Here is a 22,320-nt window from a genome sequence, read left to right as displayed (position 1 = left end):
GTTATTCACATAGCAAATTCTAGAAATAGTCAAGTTCAGGGTCATCTGGGGTCACCAATCATTTGATATTCACTTGGCCCTTAAATCACAATACCAAAATACATTTGAGTTTTAACTAAGACAAATGTTTCAGAGTAATGTTAAAGTAAGAGCTCTCTAAATAGGGTTCTGTGAGTGAAAACTATAATTTACCTGAGATTTCTTACTAATTGAGGAAAAGAAAGTACCTTCTACTTTAAAGTTTGAGATTATCTAATTTTTAGTTTTGCAAATTGTTTGTTTTTCAATCCTTAGCACTTAGGTAGGAACTTAAACTATTATAGCACTAAAGAATTTATTTTATGTTGATGTTTAGTAAATTTAGGTAAGTATTTTCAAATAGTGGCAATGCAACTCTGTTTATTTAGGTTATATTTTCTTTTCCTATACATTTCTTTTTAAGATTATATTAATATTTTCCTTTTATAGTCTGCACTGTTTCTTTTATTCAACAAATATTGAGTACTACTATGTGCCAAACATATTCAGAGTTACAGAATGATCTTATATTTTGCCCGTGTTATTAGATTTATTTAGTTATTTTTTTATTCATATATAGCACTAATTAAAGATGTTATGGTCTACTTTTCCTTTCTTATATCTTGTTTTGTAAATAATAGTTTCATTTAGATGTGTTATTTAAAATAACCTATTTTTGTGTGGTTTGACAATTTTTAGCATATATAAATTAATGTCCTGGCTACTTGTGGGATCATACTGTCTAGATCTGTGAACTGATAAATCTTAATTCTGGCACTTTCTAAGTTGCATCATTTTGTTGTTGTTTTTTAAAATCGGATATTTATATTTTCTTTTTCCTATGTTTTATTGATTCTATTTTCTTTCAAGTTTTTTCCTTATTTTCCTAGTATATCAGTCATCTGCTCTCTTATCACAAAGCAAATTGCTACTTTGATTTGACTCGGTAACTTGAAGTTTGGAAGACAATAATCATCTCTCTCTGTTTAGAATTCTCATCCTTAATTCTCAGGAGAAAAAAACCCATAGAATTCTTTGATGTAATTACTGTACTTTCTGGGTAAGTCTCATTTTCATGAAAAAATTTTTAGTGAATTCTTTACTGCAATGTCTTATGGATTGTAGATAGTTCCAAGTAGATTATCAGAAGAGAGTAAGTGATGGGAAATATTTTAAGACATAGTGTGGTAAAATGCTTCTACAACATGGTATTCTTTTTTTCCTTCCCTTACATTACGGTATTCTTTCAGTGGTTTTTCTATGATTTTTATGCATGCTAAACCAAAAAATAAATTGCAACTAGCAGTTGGCCAGAAATTTTTACTGAGCTGAACTAAATTGTATATAAGCAAAATAAAAAAAAAGAAAACTCAATATGTTTCTTCTAGCCCAATTTGCAGTTTAGTTTATCAGTTATTGTATAGAAATAACTTATTATCATGTATAGACTTTTTAAAGCCAAGAGGAACCTTACAAATCATCTGGTACAATTTCTTGATTTTAAGAAGAGCAGTTTAAGATTTCAAAGCTTTTTCAGCATTGAAACTTTGCAAATTCAGATTGCTCTCTTCCCCCATTAAACTAAATTAGTGAAGTTTAAAAAAAATTCATATATGAGGAGTTAGTTTACACAGTTCTCATTGGTGTGAATGGAAATTTCTTACTGAGGTTCAAGTGGGGATACTTATCTTGATTATTCATCTTTAATTAATTTATGGGGATGAAACAACCATTGCTGCATTCCTAGTTCTTTGCTTTTTAGTAAATGCAGCAGCTACGACCTATATCATTTTAAATTAATAATTAAAGAGGAATGGCTTATTATTTTCTAGCATATTAATTCCTTAGAATTATAGGCTCTTTATGCTGAAAGAGATCTCAGAGAGCATCTAGTCTGTGTTCTTATTTGGTAAATGAATAAACTAGTGTTTAAGTGATTTGTCTAATTTTCCATGACTGTAAAGCATTCTATATGCTGGACTCCACTGTGATTTAATAAGGTTAGAGACCTTAACACTGTATGACTTTGACTTTTACTTGGTTAAATTCCAGTTTATGAATGTGTTCTATCATCTGCTTTCCTACTTAGTGTAAGTTATCAAGCAATGAAAACTCAGAATTTATAGTGAGTAGTAATTAAGCAGAATCATTTCTCCAAACCTATCATTATCTGTAATTTGGAACTATAATGACCAGGAAGCAGTGTTACTATAAGCATAGTTGAATAAATCCATATTAATCCACTTGGCAGAATATAACATTTTAACATACCGTTTAGATCCACAATGATGGAAAAATGATTAAATTACTTACTGCCAAAACAAAGGACTACTTTAGCTATGGTCATTTAATAAATTATTTTGCTTCATGTAAACTTAAGCTTCAGATATATAGTCACATGGATTTATTTTTCCACGACAATTGTTTACTGTCTGGGTTCACATTTGATGCAGGTACTGGTGACAGTTTGTGATTCTTACCTCACTGCCTAACATGGAAAATAGTTTTTTAGCAAGCTATACACAATATTATCTTTTAACACTTACTTTTTAATGCAGTTAAAGCTGACTTACTCTCTTTAGAGTATTATGTAATAGTTGTTGATAGTATTGCTATATCTGTTAAACTATCGTATATATGTAAAACGAAAAGTTTATGTGTAATGTTATTTACTGTAATGATGTTGAAGTTAAAAAATAGAAAATAAACATATCAGGGTTGTATACTTACACACTTAAAGTGCACAATACTGTTGTAGCCCTCTTTTTCTGGAGGATCCAATTGTCTTCAGTACGTTCTTCCTTTTCCTTTGTTTATGACTTTATATTTATGTCTGCAATAGCAGTGATGAATTGCTCAGGAAGCCTTTCTTGTCTGCTAGTGAAGCTAGTTGTCTTTTGATTTTGTACTGCATGCTAGCTGTCAAATAATCTAAGAAATAGATAAAGCTTACCACAAATGGTTAGAAATTAATGGGCTCTTTGGTTGTGGAACCCATTCTTTTGGCCACTTATTTTATGTTGAATTAATGAATGTGAAGAGGACATCGAACTAAGGCACTAGAGTTGAATTGAAGAAAGTAGGGATGATTTGAGACAGATTTAGGGGGTAAATTGAGAGGATTTGGTGATTCTGTGGCTATGATGGTAAGAAGTAGTGTAAGATAATTCTCACAATTGGGATTATGATGATTAAATGAAGAATGAAATTTTGAAAACTGAGTGAAATCCTTTCTAGAACAAAGCAGGGAATGTGTGTAAGTAAACAAATAGGCAAATAAATAAATTAGCAAGTGGTAATAGCTGAAGTGGTGGGTCTTTGGAGTCTAGTCTGGTTTTAAAAGGAAGTATAACTAGGAGTAAGCTGTAATTAGGAGAAAAAGGAAGTATAAAGGATTGGAGATCAGGATGAGATCAAAGGGGCAGTGTAGGTAATGAGGGATTGAGAGCTGGTAGTTCAGAAGGTTGTGGCCAGTGCTTGGAATATAACAGACTGATGCTGTGTGCAGTGCTGGACTAGCTAGTGGCAAGAAAGCTAAACAAGAGACAAAAAATGTTTAAAAGATTTTTTTAAAAAATTGAGCTTTCTTAAAATTAATCATGGGAATATGGAGGCATAATCAGAGTAGATTATTGCTGATGGTTTCTATTTATGGTTAGTTAGACTGAGTATAAAAATCTTATGCCTCTAGCTGATCTAAGACATACTGTATTGTGTTAAAATTTTGAATATGATTGTGATTAGCAGAGGTTGGATATAATCTTCATTATGTACAGAATCCTTCAAATCTGCTTCTAAAAATTTAAAATCTTAAATTAACCTTAGAAATATATAAAATCTTGATATACAAAAGTAAAAATAGAACTTAAAATGATTGATATTTTAAATGAATTTCTTAACTTACCAATTTGTTTTTGGTGATGTCCAAGCAAGATGATTCAGTTAATATAAAAGGATTGCATCTGTTAAATAATACAAACTACTTCCCATTCCTCCTTTTTTGGGTACCCATCTTTTTTGTCAAAATCTTTTTGAGAAATTTTCAGATATGGGACAAACAATAAATTAATGATAGCTAATACTATTCATATGACTATTTAGATTTCATTTTTAGGAGGTTTATTAATATAGTTTAATAATTATTAAAACAAAATGAATTGGATAGGTATTATAACTTTATATTATAATTAAAAATTTGAAATAATAATAAAAATGAGAGAATATTCTTTAAGAAATAGCAAATATTCTCAGGTAATATGGAGAAAATGTGGGGAAACAATAATAAAAATTAATGTTTGTAAGTAAATCAAGTTGGGGAGGTCCTGCTGTAATAAGTTGTTAAGGTTTCGATTCAGAGATCTGTTTCTTTTATAGTAAACATTTTTAATATAGGAACAGATCAGGGAAATGGTTTCCATATGCTTTTTGAGGTGTTAACAATGCACTTTTGGATTGGAAATGCAATATAAATCTAAAATACATTCTGGAAAGGTGAGTGGAGGAGCATTTCTGTGGTAATAAGGTGCAAGAAACCCTTGTGCTTTGTAGCTTTGTGACTTATGGTTTTGTGAGTTTCTGGAACATGCAAATTACTCCCCCACAAACCTGGAGTCTAACACACCTTGCTCTGTCTGGCCAGCTTACAGCCTTAGTCTAGCCCAGTTTTCCTTTTACTACAGTTCATCCCTCTGGGATCTTTCTTGGAGACCCTACACTTGTGGGGAGAATTGAGGCCAGTTTTGGGGCCTATTTTAAGGGTCTGAAGATGCACAAAACAAAGAGGATAGCTGGGGAAAATAAGGAGAATCCAAGTAGTAATTATATGTCAGACCCTTCTGGGTTTTCTAATGATCTTGGAGGCATGAATAGTTTAGTTTTTTGAATTATGGCTAACTTCATTCATGCTTGAGGTTGAATGTATAATATTATTGTATTACCCATTTATTAAAAGCTCCAGAATGTATCTGCTCATAAATAGGGTGGTTATCTTTAATGGTACTTGTAATTTTGAGGAGTTGCATGTTTAATAACTTTCTCCTTGGTTGACTTTTAAAAGTCTTAGTTGACCTTTTAAAATTTTGTTTTGTCTTTGTAAATAATATGGTTTACCGAAACAAAAGGGAAAATTCTTTTGGTTTTAGACTAACATCTCTGAACAGGAGTTTTCTAACCTTCCTTTCAGGTAATATCAAAATCTTCCAAACAGAGGTAGGCAAGAGGGGGATTAGAATAACCTTAGGAAAGTTTTAAAAACTGCTACTACTCCTACAGAAACGTTTACTGTGTCCTAGGTATATTACTGAATGCTGTATATTCATTATCTCATTTAATTAGTATCCACTTTTTATGGATGAGGGAATTGAGGCTTAGAGACTTTAAGTAACTTGCCTAAGGAAACAAAACTAGTAAATGACTCAGCCTGGCTTTGACTAGGTCTAATTGAGGACAAACCTTTGCTTCTAAATTACCATGCTTTAATTAATTCACTTCCTGCAAACCCTTTTTATCTTTTTCCTCTATATCAGAATGTAGGTAATGGCAAGGCCATGAGCATTTTCAAAAATGCTCTCATGGTTATAATGTTGAGTTTACATTTTTAAGTTCTTTTTTTTTTACGTACAAAAAGTATGTGTATGATATATAGTTAATGAATGATAAATCAAACACCTGTGCACCTACCACCTACATTAAGAAATAAGGTGTTGCTGATAATCTTGAAGCCTCTATCCTTTTTTTGATCATATTTTTCTCCTCCTCCCCTAGAGATGACTATCTCTCTGAATTTTGTTAGTCATTCTTTTCTTTATAGATTTGCCAATATTGTTGGATCTCTAAGCAGTATATTATTTAGTTTTGAATTTTATATAAGTAAATTTCATATAACATTATATATGTGATTTTATAAAAAGATTTTTTTATTGTGGCAAAATACATGTAACAGTAAATTCACTATCTTAACTTTTTTTTTCTTTAGAGACAAAGTCTCCCCTTGTTGCCCAGGCTAGAGTGCAGTGGTCCAATCATAGTTCACTGCAGCCTCTAACTCCTGGGCTCAAGCAGTCTTCCTGCCTCAGTCTCCTCAGTAGCTGGGACTACAGGTCCCAGCTAATTTTTCTATTTTTTGTAGAGAAGGAGGTCTCACTATGAACTATACAGTTCAGTAGTAAGTATATTCACATTGTTGCGCAACAGTTCTATAGAACTTTTTCATCTTGCAAAACTGAAACTGTATACCCATTAAACCCTAACTTCCCTTTCCCCCTCCCCCAGTGCCCTTGACAACCACTTTTAAACTTTCTATGATTTTGACTGCTTTAGATATTTAATGTGAGTGGAATTACATAGTATTTGTCCTTTTGTGATTGGCTTATTTCACTTTGCATATATTCTTGAGGTTTATCCATACTGTAGCATGTGACAGGATTTCCCTCTTTTAAAGGCTGCATGATATTTCATTGTATGTATATACCATACTTTATCCATTCATCCATCAGTGGATAATTGGGTTGCTTCTACCTCTTGGCTGTTGTATTAATACTGCAATGAAGATGAGTATGCAAATATCTCTTGAATATCCTGCTTTGAATTCTTTTGAATATTTACCCAGAAGTGGGTAGTTCTATGATAGTTCTATTTTTAATTTTTTGAGGGAACTTCCTGCTATTTTCAGTAATGGTTGCACCATATATATGCCTAACAAAAGTGCACAAGGGTTCTAATTTATATATTTGTTTTCAATTCATTTTGTTCATTTAATATTATGTTTTTCAGTTATAGTTTTGATATTCATCCATGTTGATACACATAGTTGTAATTTGTTAATTTCCATTATTGTGTAGTATTCCATTGCATGACTGTACTGCATTTTATTTATCCATTCTACTGTTAATGGACATATGTGTTGTTTCCAATTTTTTTTTCTTTTTTGCTATGGGAAATTATGATGCCATAATATTCTTGTACATATCACCTGGTACACCTAAGTTAGGATTTCTCTAGGATATGTGACTAGAATAGAATTGTTAGATCATAAGGCATGTACATGTTTAACTTTACTAGGAAATGCCAAATTGTTCTCCAAAGAGGTTGTACAGTTTACACTGCTATCACCAGTATGGAAATCTAGTTGTTCTACATCTTTGCCAACATTTGGTATTATCAGAAAATTTAAAATTCAAAAAAAATTTCAGATGTAAAATGGCATTTTAAGGCCGGGCGCAGTGGCTCACGCCTGTAATCCTAGCACTCTGGGAGGCCGAGGCAGGAGGATTGCTCGAGGTCAGGAGTTCGAGACCAGCCTGAGTAAGAGCGAGACCCCGTCTCTACTAAAAACAGAAAGAAATTATTGGGCCAACTAAAATATATATATAGAAAAAATTAGCCGGGCATGATGGCGCATGCCTGTAGTCCCAGCTACTCGGGAGGCTGAGGCAGTAGGATCGCTTAAGCCCAGGAGTTTGAGGTTGCTGTGAGCTAGGCTGATGCCACGGCACTCACTCTAGCCGGGCAACAGAGCGAGACTCTGTCTCAAAAAAAAAAACAAAACAAAAACAAACAAACAAACAAAATAAAATGGCATTTTACAGTGGTTTAAAAATGCATTTTCCTGATTGTTCACTGTTTTGTGCTGCTTGGTAGTTTCTGTTTCCTCTTCTGTTAATGCCTGTATAAGCAAATAATTTGTCTACTTTTTACTCCACCTTCACTGCTATCACTTTTTTTCCCTTTTGTGGATTATGGTAGTAGCTCATGAATTAGTTTACCTGCTTTTGCCTTTGTCCCTGTGTTCACACAGCAGCCAGAGTGATCCTTAAAATAAGTAATTTATGTCATGTCACTTCTTTGCTCTGACTGTGCAGTCCCTTCTCATTTCATGCAGAGTAAAAACCAAAGTCCTTACAGTGTCCTTTCTGTCTTACATGATCTCTCCCCATCCTCTCGGATTCCCTTGCCCACCTTACTCCCTCTTCCACCTCCAGCATTTTTTCACCCTGCTCTAATGTTGTGTTCTTTTCATCTCTTACCATGCTCTAACACTATGTATTAGGTCATTAAATATGAAATGTCCTATTTTGAATCAAAAGTGTAGTTTATTATATCTCAAACAAGAAGCAATACAGTTATCAAAGTACATGCCTAACCTATCGATACAGTTTTGCCATCTTAATTTTAGCTTGTTTATGCCAGCAGCAAAGAAGCCTGAAGAGTGAGTGGCAGTGAAATCTCGAAAGGCGTTTTCCACAGCTTGTTGAGAATTGAATATTTTTCTTTGCAAGAAGTGGTCCAAAGCCTGGAAGAAATGGTAGTCAGTTGGTGCAAGGTTTGGTAAATACTGTGGATGACAGAGAGTTTCTAAGTCTAGCCACTGTAGTTTGAGCAGCATTGTTTGTGAGACACGTGGTTGATCATTGTCTTGCAAGAAGATTGGCCTGTCTCTAGTGACCAATCTCAGCTGCTTAATTGCAAGCATCCTCATCATTTCATCTACTTGGTTGCAGTAGTTATCTGCTGTAATCGATTGGCCAGGTTTCATGAAACTGTAGTGGATAATACCAGCACTGGCCCACCAGAGAGACACCATTAGCTTTTTCTGATGAATATTCAGTTTTGGACTGTGTTTTACACTTCATCTTCATCCAACCATTGTGCCGAATGCTTGTGATTGTCAGAGAATCCATTTTTCATCACATGTAACCATATTGTGTAGAAATGGTTCACCTTTATGTTGTGACAGCAAAGAAAGGCAAACTTCGAGACGATTTCTCTTCTGACGCTTGTTTAATTCATGTGGAACCCATCTATCCAGCTTCTTTACCTTGCCTATTTGTTTCAAATGGTCTGATATTGTTGGAATAGTAATGTCAAACCTTGCTACTAATTCATGCATAGGTTGAGATAGATTCACTTCCACTACAGCTAGATTTCAGATCAAAAGTATAATTATTATATCTCAAACAAGAAGTAGTACAATTAATCAAAGTATGTGCCTAAACTATCGACACAGTTTTGCCATCTTAACCATAGCTTGTTTATGCTAGCAGCAAAGAAACCTGGAGAGCAAGTGGTGATGAAATTGCAAAAGGCGTTTTCCACAGCTTGTTGAGAACTGAATATTTTTCCTTGCAAGAAGTGATCCAAAGCCTGGAAGAGGTGGTTGTCAGTTGGTGCAAGGTCTGGTGGATATGTTGGATAACAGAGAGTTTCCAAGTCCATCCTCTGTAGTTTGAACAGCGTTGTTTGTGTGACATGTGGTCGAGCGTTGTCTTGCAAGAGGATTGCCTATCTCTGTTGACCAGTCTCAGCTGCTTCATCGCAAGCATCCTCATCATATTGTCCAATTGGTTGCAGTAGACATCCACTGTAATCAGTTGACCAGGTTTCATGAAGCTGTAGTGCATAATCTCAGCGCTGTACCACCAAACAGACACCATTAGCTTTTTTTGGTGAATATTCGGTTTTGGACTGTGTTTTGGCACTTCATCTTTATCCAACCATAGTGCTAAATGCTTGCAATTGTCAAAAAGAATCCATTTTTCATCACACGTAACAATACGGTGTAGAAATGGTTCGCCTGTATGTTGTTACAGCAAAGAAAGTCAAGCTTTGAGATGATTTCTCTTCTGACTCTCATTTAATTCATGTGGAACCCATTTATGCAGCTTCTTTACCTTGCTGATGTCTTTCAAATTGTCCAATATTGTTGGAATAGTAATGTCAAACCATGCTGCTAATTCACACGTAGGTTGAGATGGATTTGCTTCCACTACAGCTTTTAGCTCGTCGTTATCCATCTTGGTCTCAGGTCACCCACTTGGCTCATTTTCAAGATGAAAAACAACACAACGGAACTTCTCAAACCGTCAACCTACTGTGAGTTCATTAGCCACATCCTTCCCAACCACTTCCTTGATATTTCAAGCTGTCTGAGCTGCATTTGTTCCATGAGGGAACTCATATTTGAAAATAACATGAACTTTTGACTTATCCATGTTTTCACAAAAATTGCTCTAAGAAAATTGGGAAGGTAATCACAAGCCAAAACTGTCCATGTTAGGGTATAGGCTCCACAAGGGCAGAGATTATTGTTTTTCTCACTAAAGTATCCTTAGTGCCTCAGACAGTGCCTGTCACATAGTAAGAACCTAATGAATATTTGTTAAATGACTTTGAATTTGGTGAATAAATAAATGCTCATTTTAAATGGTGTGTAAATTTACTTTGAAAGTATTTTAGTTCTCTGAATAAATAGGAATTTTCTGTAAAACTAAACAGTAATGGAGAACAATTTTTTACTTGTTTTCAGTTATGCTGAAAGGTTTCATGTTCTCTTGTTGAAGACTTGTTTAAATGAATTTAAGAACACATTTTTAAGAGATCTAAAATTACCTTTGATTATGAGTTTTATAACAGAATAATCATCAGGGAATTTTAAACTAAAATTAAATATTTTGATCAGAAACTCATACTGCATTATTGGTTTTATCACAGGGATAACCTCATTTCATGTTAATCACAATGCAGACATTTTTACGGGTCTAAAAGTGGAAAGTCAGTTTGAGAGTTCTTGGTTGTGTAATTTTAGTGGAGTTCTAGGGTGCGGGATAGAAATAAAGAGTAATTCCAAGGCTCTGAGATGTGTGAATAAGCATATGTACTAAGGAAGGCAAAGTCCAAGAGGTGTTTTTTTTATTTTAATGAGTTGAAATTGTGGTAGACTATAGAGAACCTTCAAGAGTTGGTGCTGTTGTGTTTGATGTAGTGAATAGAAATATATTTTTCCAAGGTGTTACATTTGTTCAACCAGTATTTGCTCTGAAACACAGGGCTTGGGATACAATCATGAGCATAACAAATGTAATCCCTGAGCTGGTGGAATAATCTATTAGGGGAGACAGATATTAAACATAAAAATTAACAAATATTAAATTATTGATTTTGATAAATGAGCTATAAAGAACAGGGTATATATCAATTCAGGTATAGTCAAGAAAACAAAAACTACACTAGATATTTCAAACCATTAGGAATTTAATACAGATAATTATAGGCTTACAAACCTGTTAGAAGGGCTAGGGCAGTAAGGGAAGGGAAACTGCCACATTCAGGAAGTCAGGAAGAGCAGGAATTGTAGAAAAACTGCTGTTGCTGATTCCAGTGGTCTAATCGTTAAAGTAGGTAATTCACAGAGGAACGCCTGAAAGATGTGAGTGAAACCTCATGTGTCATCTGCTAATGCCCATATGCTGTCCATTGATGCTGAAGGGGCAGTAATGCTTCTATTGTCCTTTTACCTTCCAAAGCTTTTGCAGATATTTTTCAAGAGGTAGAAGCAAAATTGGAGCCTTGCTGGAGGGATTTTGGAAAATGTAGTTCTCAGATTTCTAGTCTGGGGGAAGAGCATAGAATGATGAAAATGGTGTTGAGTTGCCAAGAGACAATCCGGCATAGTTAACTATGAGAGAAAATATCAGGGTCACTAATTTTAGATTGGGTGGCAGAAAAGGCCTCTCTAAAGAGAAGATATTTTCTGATGGATAAGATCTTTTAAAAGATGGAGAGATCAATTTCTAATGAGAATTTTAGCTGTTTTATGGCACAAGTAGAGGACTTGGTCTTAGGAGTAGGGATAGTTCTTCCAGTAAGAGTCTTTCTGAGGAGGTGACATTTGGTTTGATACTTGAATGATGAGAGAAGGCAGCCATAGGAAGATTGGGGAGAACAGAGTTTCTGGCAGAGGAAGGAAGTGCAGTTGCCCTGAGACTTAAATGACCTTGGCATGTTGGAAGGAAAGAAAGTAGAGAGAGGTAGATTGATAGGAGATGAAACTGGAGAGTTTGGTAGAGGTCAGGTCACGTAGGATCTTTATGGCCATGGTAAGATATTTGTATTTTATGCTAACATGAGACACCATTGGTTGGAGGAAGAAGGTGGGTGAGGGTTGAGGTTCAGTAGTGGAATCAAGGAGAGCAGTTGGGAGGCTTTGGCAGTACTTTAGGTAATGAGTGACAGTGGCCTATACTAGTGGAGAAGGCAAAAAAATGGATCTCATTTTAGCATGTATTTTAGAAGTAGAGTCAATCAGTTTTGATATATGTTAGATACAGGGATTTAGGAAGAGAGAAATCAACAAAGTCTCCTAGGTTTTTGTCCTGAGCATCTAGGCAGATGGTATGATATTTAGTGTAATAGGAATGCTTGGCAGATGGAGCAGGATGAAAGAATCTAGAATTCTGTTTCGGATATGTTATGTTTGAGATGACTTTAGATGTGTCTGGAGTTATTGATTAGGTGGTTGAGCTGGATTCTGGAGTTCAGGGATGAGATCAGGGCTATAATCTAGTTTTGATAGTCATATTTAAAGCCATATATATTAGATATGATCATTTATGAAGGGAGATGAGTACCCAGGAAATAACTGTGAAACACTTCAACTTTTGGATGTTTCACAGAGGAGAAAGAGCCAGCAAAACAAATGGAAGAAGAGCAACCCAGAATAAGAAAAGGTTCTTTAAAAAAAAAAAAACGAAAAAGAGCAGACAGTTAAGACGTAAACCAGGTACGTGTGAGGTCACGTAAGCCTAGAGAATAAAGTGTTCCCAGATGGAGGCAGTGGGCAGTTAATGCTGCTAAGAGGTAGTGTAGGATGAGGACAGAGAATTCTTCTCTATTAATTAATTAACTACTGGCTTTGGCAAGATTGAGGACATTGGTAAAATTCTTAAGAATTGTTTCATTGGAAAGTCAGGAATCAAAGATTAATCAGAATGAGTTAATGAGAGAATGGGAGCTAAGGCAGTGAAGACAGCAGTATTGCTTCAGGAATTTTACTGTGAATGGGAGCAGAGAAATTGGATGGGAGCAGGAAAGGAATGTAGAGTCAAGTTTTTTTTTTTAAATGATGGTAGTTGATATTAACACATGTTTGTATGTCAATTAGAATGATTCAGGAGAGGAGGAAATTCACAGTGCGAGAGAAAGGATAATTGTAGAAATAAAGTATTCAAGTAGGGATTAGGGAACGAGATACAGAGCACAAGTGGAAGGGAGAGATTGACTCTAGATCAAAGCAGGGTTATTCCTTTCATTTTTTTCATGTAGCTCTTAAACAGTGATAGAATAACAAAATCAATGTGTATAAGTAGAATCTGTTTGTTCATTTTTTAGACGAGGTTTTGCTATGTTGCCCAGGCTGAACTTGAACTCCTAGGCTCAAGCGATCCTCTCATCTCAGCTTCCTGAGTAGCTGGGACTACAGGCACACACCACTGTGCCTGGCTTAGAATCTGTTTTAAATATCCAGTGGGAAATTCAGCTTTTTTGTGGAGAGGGGGAGGATTATTTTGCATATTTTAAATAAAATCAAGTCAACTATAAATTATTATTAATATACAATATTAGTTAAACAGTAGTAACACATTGCAGGTGAGACATATATAAAAGTATTCTAGATACTTGAATTATCTAGAATTATCGAACTTGGAAAAAACCTTAAATATTTTATAAACGAGAATGACTTCCTCAAAATACCCCATATGGTAAGGTACAGAACTGGGATTGGAAACCTAGATCTTCTCATTACCCATATAGAGTCTAATTATTAATATATCATCATATCTTAGTAAGAAAGTTAATTTTTATGTGGTCAATGATAGAGTTATCTTTTTAAAGAAATTTATTCTAGAGCAAAAAAATCACCTTTAGTAAATAGACTAACTTTTGTGTGGTAAATGGTGGATTTAACATTTAAAGAAATGCATTCCAGGTTAAAAAACTTCCATGGCATGATCTTAGGACATGTAGGCAGTTTTTCACAGTGCTTTCACATGTGTCTTCTCATTTGAATAACATTTTTGGAAGAGTGTGCATAGATTATAATTGCTTATATGGGTAAGACAATTGAAGATAGAGAGATGGTTGTTTTCTAAAGGTCATATAGGTATATACTTTTTGGGTGCTTTTGTTTGCAAGTTATAGGAAACTTGAACTATCTTTTTATGTCTCCCCCGTTTCTGAGGCTATGTCTCACTCTGCCATTCAGGCTGGAGCAATCTATCTTAGAGAAGTTATTGACTCATTACTGGAAAGTATAGCCATAGATAGGGTGATCTTCAAGTAAGGCTTGGTCTAGTAGCTCAGTAATGTGACCACTTTTTCATTTTCTTTCCATTTCTTGGCTTTTCCCTTTCTTTCAGAGTGCTTTTTTCTAAGTTTGGGGTACTAGGGATGCTTCTAGGTAAACAAAAATAGATGCTTTCTCTTACAGACTTAAAAGGGGTATAAGGAAGCGTTTTTCCCCAGATGGTCTCAGCAGATACCTCCTCACATCTCAGTGGTTGCTTGCTTATCTCTGAACCAACCATGGCAATCAGGAGGATGGCATTCATTGAGTGGCTTAAGCCAGTCAGTGCCCACCCAAACTGCATGACTGGGAAATTCATAGTCCAATTAGTATATCAGAGGAAACGCTGCCTGCATACTGGGGAGGGTGACCAAAAATTATCCCTGCAGCAAGCAAATATTAGAGTAAGAATCCAGGTGTTTCACTTTTTGTTCAAAATCATAAATGAATACATAAAACTTGATCTAATAGTAAGAATATTTAACTTTGCTTTTTAAATTGAAGTGAAATTAATATTAGATAAAATTAACCATTTCAAAGCCAACAGTCAGTGGCATTGTGTACATTTCCAATGCTGTACAGCCACTACCTTTGTCTAGTTCCAAAACATTTTTATCACCACAAAAGGAAACCCCATATCCATTAAGCAGTTACTTTTCATTCCCTCTTCCTCCCCTCCCCTGGTAACCACAAGTCTGCTTTTTGTCTCTGTGGATTTACCTATCCTGGATATTTCATAAAAATGTGTAACCTTTTGTATGTGACTTCTTTCACTTGGCATAGTGTTTTCAAGGTTCATTCATGTTGTAGCATGTATCAATGCTTCATTCCTTTTTATGGCTGAATAATTTAATTGGATGTATATACTATAATTTTTTCACCCATTCATCTGTTGGTAGACATTTAGGTTCTTTCTTCCCGTTGGCTATTGTGAATACTGCTGCTATGATCATGCTTGTACACGTATTTATTTTTGTTTGAGTACCTATTGTCAAACTTTTTTTTGAGACATGATCTTGCTCTGTCACCTTGGCTGTAGACAACTTTTGTTTGTTAAAATATACCAATTGGAGAGTGGATAGGCTAGAATGCAGTGGCTTGATCATAGCTCACTGTAACCTTGAACCACCTAGGCTGCTGAAGCGAACCTCCTACCTCACCCTCCCAAGTAGCTGGGACTACTGCTATGTGCCACCACACCTGGCTAATTTTTAAATTTTTTTTGTAGAGACAGGATCTTGCCATATTATACAGGCTGGTCTTGAAGTCCTGGCCTCAAGCAGTCCTCCCCCCTTGGCCTCTCTAAGTGCTGGGATTACAGGCATGAGCCCCTACACCTGGCCTATTGTCCAATCTTTTATACGTAGGAGTGGAATTTCTGGGTTATATGGTAACCCAGCCATCTATGTTTGACCTTTTGAGGAATGACCAAACTGTTTTCCATAGCAGCTGAACCATTTTACATTCTTACCAGCAACATTTGAGGGTTCCAATTTCTCCATATCCTTGCCAACACTTGTTATTGTCATTTTTTTTTTTTTTTATTATAGCCATCCAGGTGGGTGTCAAGTGATGTCATGTTGTAGTTTAAATTTGCATTTCCTGGCCAGGCTTGGTGGCTCACGCCTATAATCCTAGTGCTCTGGGGGGCTGAGGCGTGAGGATCACTTGAGGTCAGGAGTTCAAGACCAGCCTAAGGAAGAGTGAGACTCCATCTCTACTAAAAATAGAAAAAATTAGCCAGGCGTGTATGTGCACGTGCCTGTGGTCCCAGCTACTTAGGAGGCTGAGGCAAGAGGATCACTTGAAACCAGGAGTTTGAAGTTGCTGTGAGCTAGGCTTGATGCCACAGCTCTCTAGCCCAGACTCTGTTTCAACAATAACAAAAAAGAATTTTGCATTTTCCTAATGACTAATGACATTGAGCATCTTTTCATGTACTTGTTGTCTATTTGTGTGTCTTTTTTTGAGAAACATATGTTTAAGTCTTTTGCCTATTTTTTTGAATAGAACATATTTTTATAAATACCTAATATGGATCATGTAATCTTTGCAAAAATGCAAAATATTTATATAATAGCCTTTAAAAATAAATTTTATCAGAGAAACTTTAAAACATGCACAAAAGTTATTAGACCACTATAATAAATCCCAGTTCTCCTTTATCCCATTTTAATAATTATCAACCTCTATCTTCCCCTCAAACTACTTTTTTTCTCTGAATTATTATAAACAAATTCCAGATATCACATCCTTTTTTTTTTTTTTTTTCTTGAGATAGGGTCTCGCTCTGTTGCCTGGGCTAGAGTGCAGTGGTGTCATCATTACTCACTGGAACCTCAAACTCCTGGGCTCAAATGATACTCCTGCCTCAGGCTCCCAAAATGTTCAGATTATAGGCATGAGCCATCATACCAGGCCCAGACATCACATCCTTTTACATCTAAATACTCTAAATAAGAAGAATATTAAAAATGTTTCTCAAAATGAGGACATTAAAAAACACACTTAATCATTATTTCATCTAAGAAAATTACCAATAATTTTTATACCATTGCTTCCAATAAATATTTGAATGGCTGCTAGATAGAAAAGAGATAAATGTGGGGTTATAGATGCTTGGGATAAATAAACTTTAGCACAATGTGAAACAGTCACAGTTGTCCCAAAATGGAATGGGCTGCTTTAGAAGATAAGGAATTAATTCCTTGATCTGGCAATTTTCAAACAGAAGCACAGAGTTTCCAACATAAGAGGACTGCCTGTACTAGATGATTATATTTTTTATTAATGAAATATTAAACTATTTAAATGTATGGTTTTTGTACATAAATGATTTGTAAAAGCTACTTTATTGGAGAGACTGGGAGTCTATCATAGGTGCGATGGAATATGAGAAGTTACAAGGAAAGTGAAGAACCAGTCTTTTGCCTGTTTTTAATCATGTTGTTTGTCTTTTTGTTGTTGAGTTGTAAGATTTCTTAATATACTCTGGATATTGGACTTTTATCACAAATATGATTTGCAGATATTTCTCCCATTTTGTTGGTGTCTTTTCACTTTCTGGATAATGTCCTTTGATGCACAGATTCTTAAAATTTTCATGAAGTTCAATTTATCTACTTTTTCTTTTGTTGCTTGTGCTTTGGTATCATGTCTAAGAATCCATTGCTGAATGTTTTCTTCTAAGAGTTTTATGAATTTAACTATTATAGTCAGGTAGTTGATAACATTTTGAGTTAATTTTCATATATGGTATGAAGAAGGGGTTCAACTTCATTCTTTTGTATGTGGATATAGCTCTGATTTTTAAACTAATGAATTAATATTTTTATGGTTGTAATTTTTCTACAAATGTGCTATATATGTTTTATAAAATATTAAATATAAGTATAAAATAAATGAATGTAAATAAAAATACATGAATTTATAAAATGTGTAAAATTTTTTTGTCTAAAATTAGATGTAATTGATTATCAGTTGAAGATTCAATGTTTAGAATATTACGTATGACATATTATTAGCTGGTGTTTATTTAGAGTGAGTAGTAAATTTTGCTTCGACTTATGAAAATGCGCAGGACATCTTCCACAAAGCTATTTTTGTTCTTGATTATAAAACTGCTTCATATTTGAAGAAAAAAGAGTTACTGTTAGTATATAGATTATCTTTGGAATTAATTTCAAAACAGCAATGAGTAGGTCTCAAAGTTATTTTAGCTTAAATTTGTTTTTAAAAATGTATTTTTATTGATGCATATTAGATGTACATATTTTGGGGGTACATGTGATAATTTGATAGTTCATATGATCAAATTAGGGGGATTGGGGTATCCATCACCTTCAGTATTTATCTTTTCTTTACGTTAGGAACAATTGAATTATTCCCTTTTAGCTATTTTGAAAGGTACAGTTGATTAATGTTAACTATACTGATCTATTGAACCCTCGCTCTCAACCAGAATTTTTTAAATCTAGAGGTAATTGCCTTTGGTTTTATTTTTAGTGGCTTTTGAGAAATAAATACTTTTCCTAGAATGTGACCTTGGTGTCAATGAAAATAGGAAAAAATATGTATTAATTCTGTAAAAATACCAAAATGCAAGACATTGGAAGTATCGAACATTTAAATGAAAAGCAGAAGATTTTTTTTTTTTTTAGTTTCTGGACAATTTAACTCTTTGGTCAGGTACAAAGGACATGATAAACACTGAACAATGATACTATGTATCATTCACTGGTGTAAGTTCTTTTATATGTAATAACTTATTTAATTAAGTTGATTATGGATGGACATTTGATTTGTTTAAAGGTTTGATTTTCCCCTCTTTATTAGTGTAATTCAAAAATAATTTTCCCTACCATTTGGAAAAATAACAAAATTTACAAATTTAAGATATGACATAGGCTTTGAAACAATCTGGGGGATGGGTCTCAAACTTGTCTGTTATTTTATTAATTGATTTTCCCTAGTGTCTATTAGGCATTTAAAATGACTAATTCAAAATGTTAACGAATGTTGAGCAAACATTGATATACTTTCAAGAAACAAAAATGCGAACATTGTATTTGTAGAACTATTTCACGCTGAATTAAGCATTGCCCATCAGAAAAGAAATACAGTTCCTACCTTAATAGCCCTACTTTCTCTAGATGGATCTTTTGGAATTTACTGTTGTTGAAGTAGAGAGATTGATAGTTTGCTTTCACAAATCTGCCTTATACAGCTTATACACTTTAGTCTATAATTATTTGTTATTATTGACTTTGCTTTATTGGTTCACAAGACTACATTCTTATACTCATTGAACATTTGAGGGTCTAACTGATAAGACTTTGCATTTGAAGGCCACCAGGAACAGTACTGAGAGCGTATCTGGACTGCTAGTTAGCTAGCTGTTTAGTTTACATATTTGAGGAACTAATTAATAGAAAGAGCATCTTGGCTAGTTGTTATATTTTATTCTACTTAAAATGTCATAATGATGGATGCTTGATAAATATTGCCAAGAAGAAAGAGCTTCTTCTTTAATGAATTATACTTTTTAAAATGAACTCTTTAGTAGAAAAGGGCAAACTCAGTTGTGGATATGAAGAATGAGATAATGAAAATAAACTAGTGTTAAACTTTAAGGACCAAAACCAAAATATAACTAAGAAAAATTAAATAAAGCAAATAACTTATGCAAAAGTAGAAATTAATAAATTGGAAAGCACAAAAACAACAGAATTTTGAAACCCACATTTCTCTATAGTGATTCTTTGAAAGGACTTTTATAAAACTTAGATAAACATTTAGCATTTCTAATCAAGAGAAAGAGGTAGAAAAGCAAAATAAGAAATGAGAGAGAGAGAACAGGTACAGTAGGAAATGTGAAAAAGATGTTACTTTGTACTAATAAATGAGAAAATTTGATGGCTTGGATAGTTTGAAAGTCATTTAAATTATGATTGCATTCCTTCATGTTCATTTGTTCATTATAAGTAATCCTTTACTGATCACATGTAACAGTGGTTCTCAGACTTTTTGGTCTGTTGCCAGATAAAATGAACTACTAGTTATCAACTTGTTCTGTTCTTTTTTTACATGACTAGTTTGCATGTATATATTTTGTAAATATGTAGAAAAAGATGTAACCACATAAACACTGGACTCAACAGTAGTGTGTTACCTGTGGGAAGCGAGATATAGAACAAAATGAAATAAAACTTTCAGTTTTTTCTCTATGTAATTCTATGTTATTTGAGCTTTTATCAGAAAGAGAAAATGTTATATAGGAAAATAAACTGTAAAAATTCTTTAATACTGTTTAAATTCTTATGATTTAATGCAAATTTTAAAGAAGTGGAAACATTCAACTGATTTTGGAAACAAATAATATGTCAAATACACAATATGACTTTTAGAAATCTTAGTGTTCTTAATTTCCTTGCTACCTGAATTATTGACTGACTCTAGTATCTAAGACCTTGAGATATAGAATATTATGTGTGGCTCTATAATTTTGAATATTTTGGATACCTCATTGCTTATAAATATCTTTAGTCAGTATGGTTATAAAGTGTGTCTGTTTCAATTTCTGTAGTTAGATTTAATTTTCTCTAGAGTACAGGCCCTTAGTAGAGCCTTCTGTTGCCTAGGTCTAAGGATGATACTGGACTAGGGATGGAGGTAACTGTAGAGTAGTCTTTTATATGCTGTTTGATTTCTCCCTATCCTGCTATTCTGAATCTTCCTAGTCCCCTAACTCAATTTATTTTGATTTATAAATTTGTTTAATTTGTAAAACTAAACTGGTATCCCTTAGGATATCCATGTTTGAAAAGTAAGCTGAAATGAAAATGAACATTTTCTGAAAGAGTTTTTGGCAAGATTTTAAGTAGCAATGACTAGTTTTCATGTCTCAATCCTCCTCCCCCAAAGGGGCAAACTATTCAGACTTGTTGCAGATTTGAACACTAGCTTAAGTGTTATGTTTTATTTCTCTCCTTACAGGTGTGAAAGTTGTGTGGATTTACTATTTGTGAGAGGAGCTGGAAACTGTCCTGAGTGTGGCACTCCACTTAGAAAGAGCAACTTCAGGGTACAACTCTTTGAAGATCCCACTGTTGACAAGGAGGTTGAGATTCGGAAAAAAGTGCTAAAGATGTAAGTATTATTGCTTGAATGATTCAGTCAACAAAGAGTACTTTAGCAATTATTTTAATAATTGATATCATTATTTTCTGATATAAATATGGACAGAGTGGCAAGTAAATAATTATAATTCATCTATGTATTTGTTTAACAAAAATTTAAGTTCTTAGAGAACTGAGTAATATTATTAATCTGACCTTTGTTAAAGAAGAGTCTCCTAATGGATGGCTTTACAATTTATTAATTTCCTATTCTTTAATTTATTTAATAAACATGAATTGAGTACCTACTGTGTGTAAACACTGTGTTATATATGTTAAGCAATAGGTATGAAATGAATAAAACAGCTATGAACCCTGTCCTCATGAGGCTTACAATATAGTAGCATGGGATAGCAAAAAGATAGACAACAAAACAGGCAAACAAAACAAATGTGTTTTTATAAATTGAGAAAAGTGTTATGAAGTTAGTGGCTGAGAGTCATTGATGTCAGGTAAGGGCTAAGGAGGTAATACTAAGTTGAGGTTTGAAGGCTATCTAGACAAAAATCATGTGTTAGCTATAATTTATTTTGGTATACATATATTATGTGTACGTATATACCCACACATACATATGTGGGTATACTCCATGTCAGTGTGTGTGTGTGTGTAGTTTTATGTATATAGACCTACAAATATATTTTAATCTTTTTTCATTTATAATTTAGGTTTTACTTTTTACTCTTTGTTAGTAGTTTTGGGTTTCATTTTATCTGTTGTTTTGTTATAAGGCATCCTATTGCTTTTGAAATTAAAATAATGTATTTATTTAATTTCTTCCTATTTTTGGTGGTATTATATTTCAACCCAGGTCACCAATGTTTTAGCAGCATCTTTCTAGATACCTAACCAATGATACCTTATCAATGTTCCTGGCTGCTCTTTTATTATTTGGATTACTTCTGGAAAGTAGCCTCTTAGATCCTGATCTTTTATTGTTAATTCCTTACAGTTTTCCAATTCTTCACAGGTACATTACAATATTTACCAATTTCCCTGATCTAACATTCTTTAGACTATAACTGTCATGAAAAATGGAGGAGTCTCTTTTAATTTTTTTTCTGGAAATTAATGAATATATTTATTAGAAGTAAACGATATCATAATTTCCAATGATATACCTTGTTTAAGCTCATTTCCCAATCTTTCCCTTCAGTCTTACATGGATTTTGCATATTATATCATTCTCTCCTGATTCTACTCCTTCTCTGTAGTTGTAAGAATTTAAGAATAGCATTTTTGGTCTAATTACACACCTGGAGTCAAGAAAACAGTGTTTTACACAGTAAGCAAATCCTTTCTATATATCATGTATAAATTAGGTAAGAACAAACAAACTGGTTAGATAATATTGAAAGGAATGATACGTAATATGTTGATTTTTTCTTCTCTTAAAGATATAATAAAAGGGAAGAAGACTTTCCTAGTCTAAGGGAATATAATGATTTTCTGGAAGAAGTGGAAGAAATTGGTATGTTTTTAATTTGATATGCTAGCCTATAAGAA

General features: G+C 33.8%; 1 protein-coding gene across 1 annotated transcript in view; it reads left to right on the top strand.

The window, feature by feature from the left end:
* The window catches only part of MNAT1 (MNAT1 component of CDK activating kinase), a 194,441-nt gene that overhangs the window by 24,911 nt on the left and 147,210 nt on the right, over nt 1–22,320 (top strand). The window contains exons 2-3 of the mRNA XM_045566155.1: nt 20,633–20,785; nt 22,212–22,285. Of these exons, the coding sequence (XP_045422111.1) occupies nt 20,633–20,785; nt 22,212–22,285 (227 nt within the window). The remainder of the gene's footprint in view (nt 1–20,632; nt 20,786–22,211; nt 22,286–22,320) is intronic.

The sequence above is a fragment of the Lemur catta genome, chromosome 1 (assembly GCF_020740605.2).
Source record: "Lemur catta isolate mLemCat1 chromosome 1, mLemCat1.pri, whole genome shotgun sequence".
Lineage (NCBI taxonomy): Eukaryota > Metazoa > Chordata > Mammalia > Primates > Lemuridae > Lemur > Lemur catta.
The sequence above is the reverse complement of the archived record's forward strand: the minus strand, read 5'-3'. Positions and strand labels throughout refer to the sequence as shown.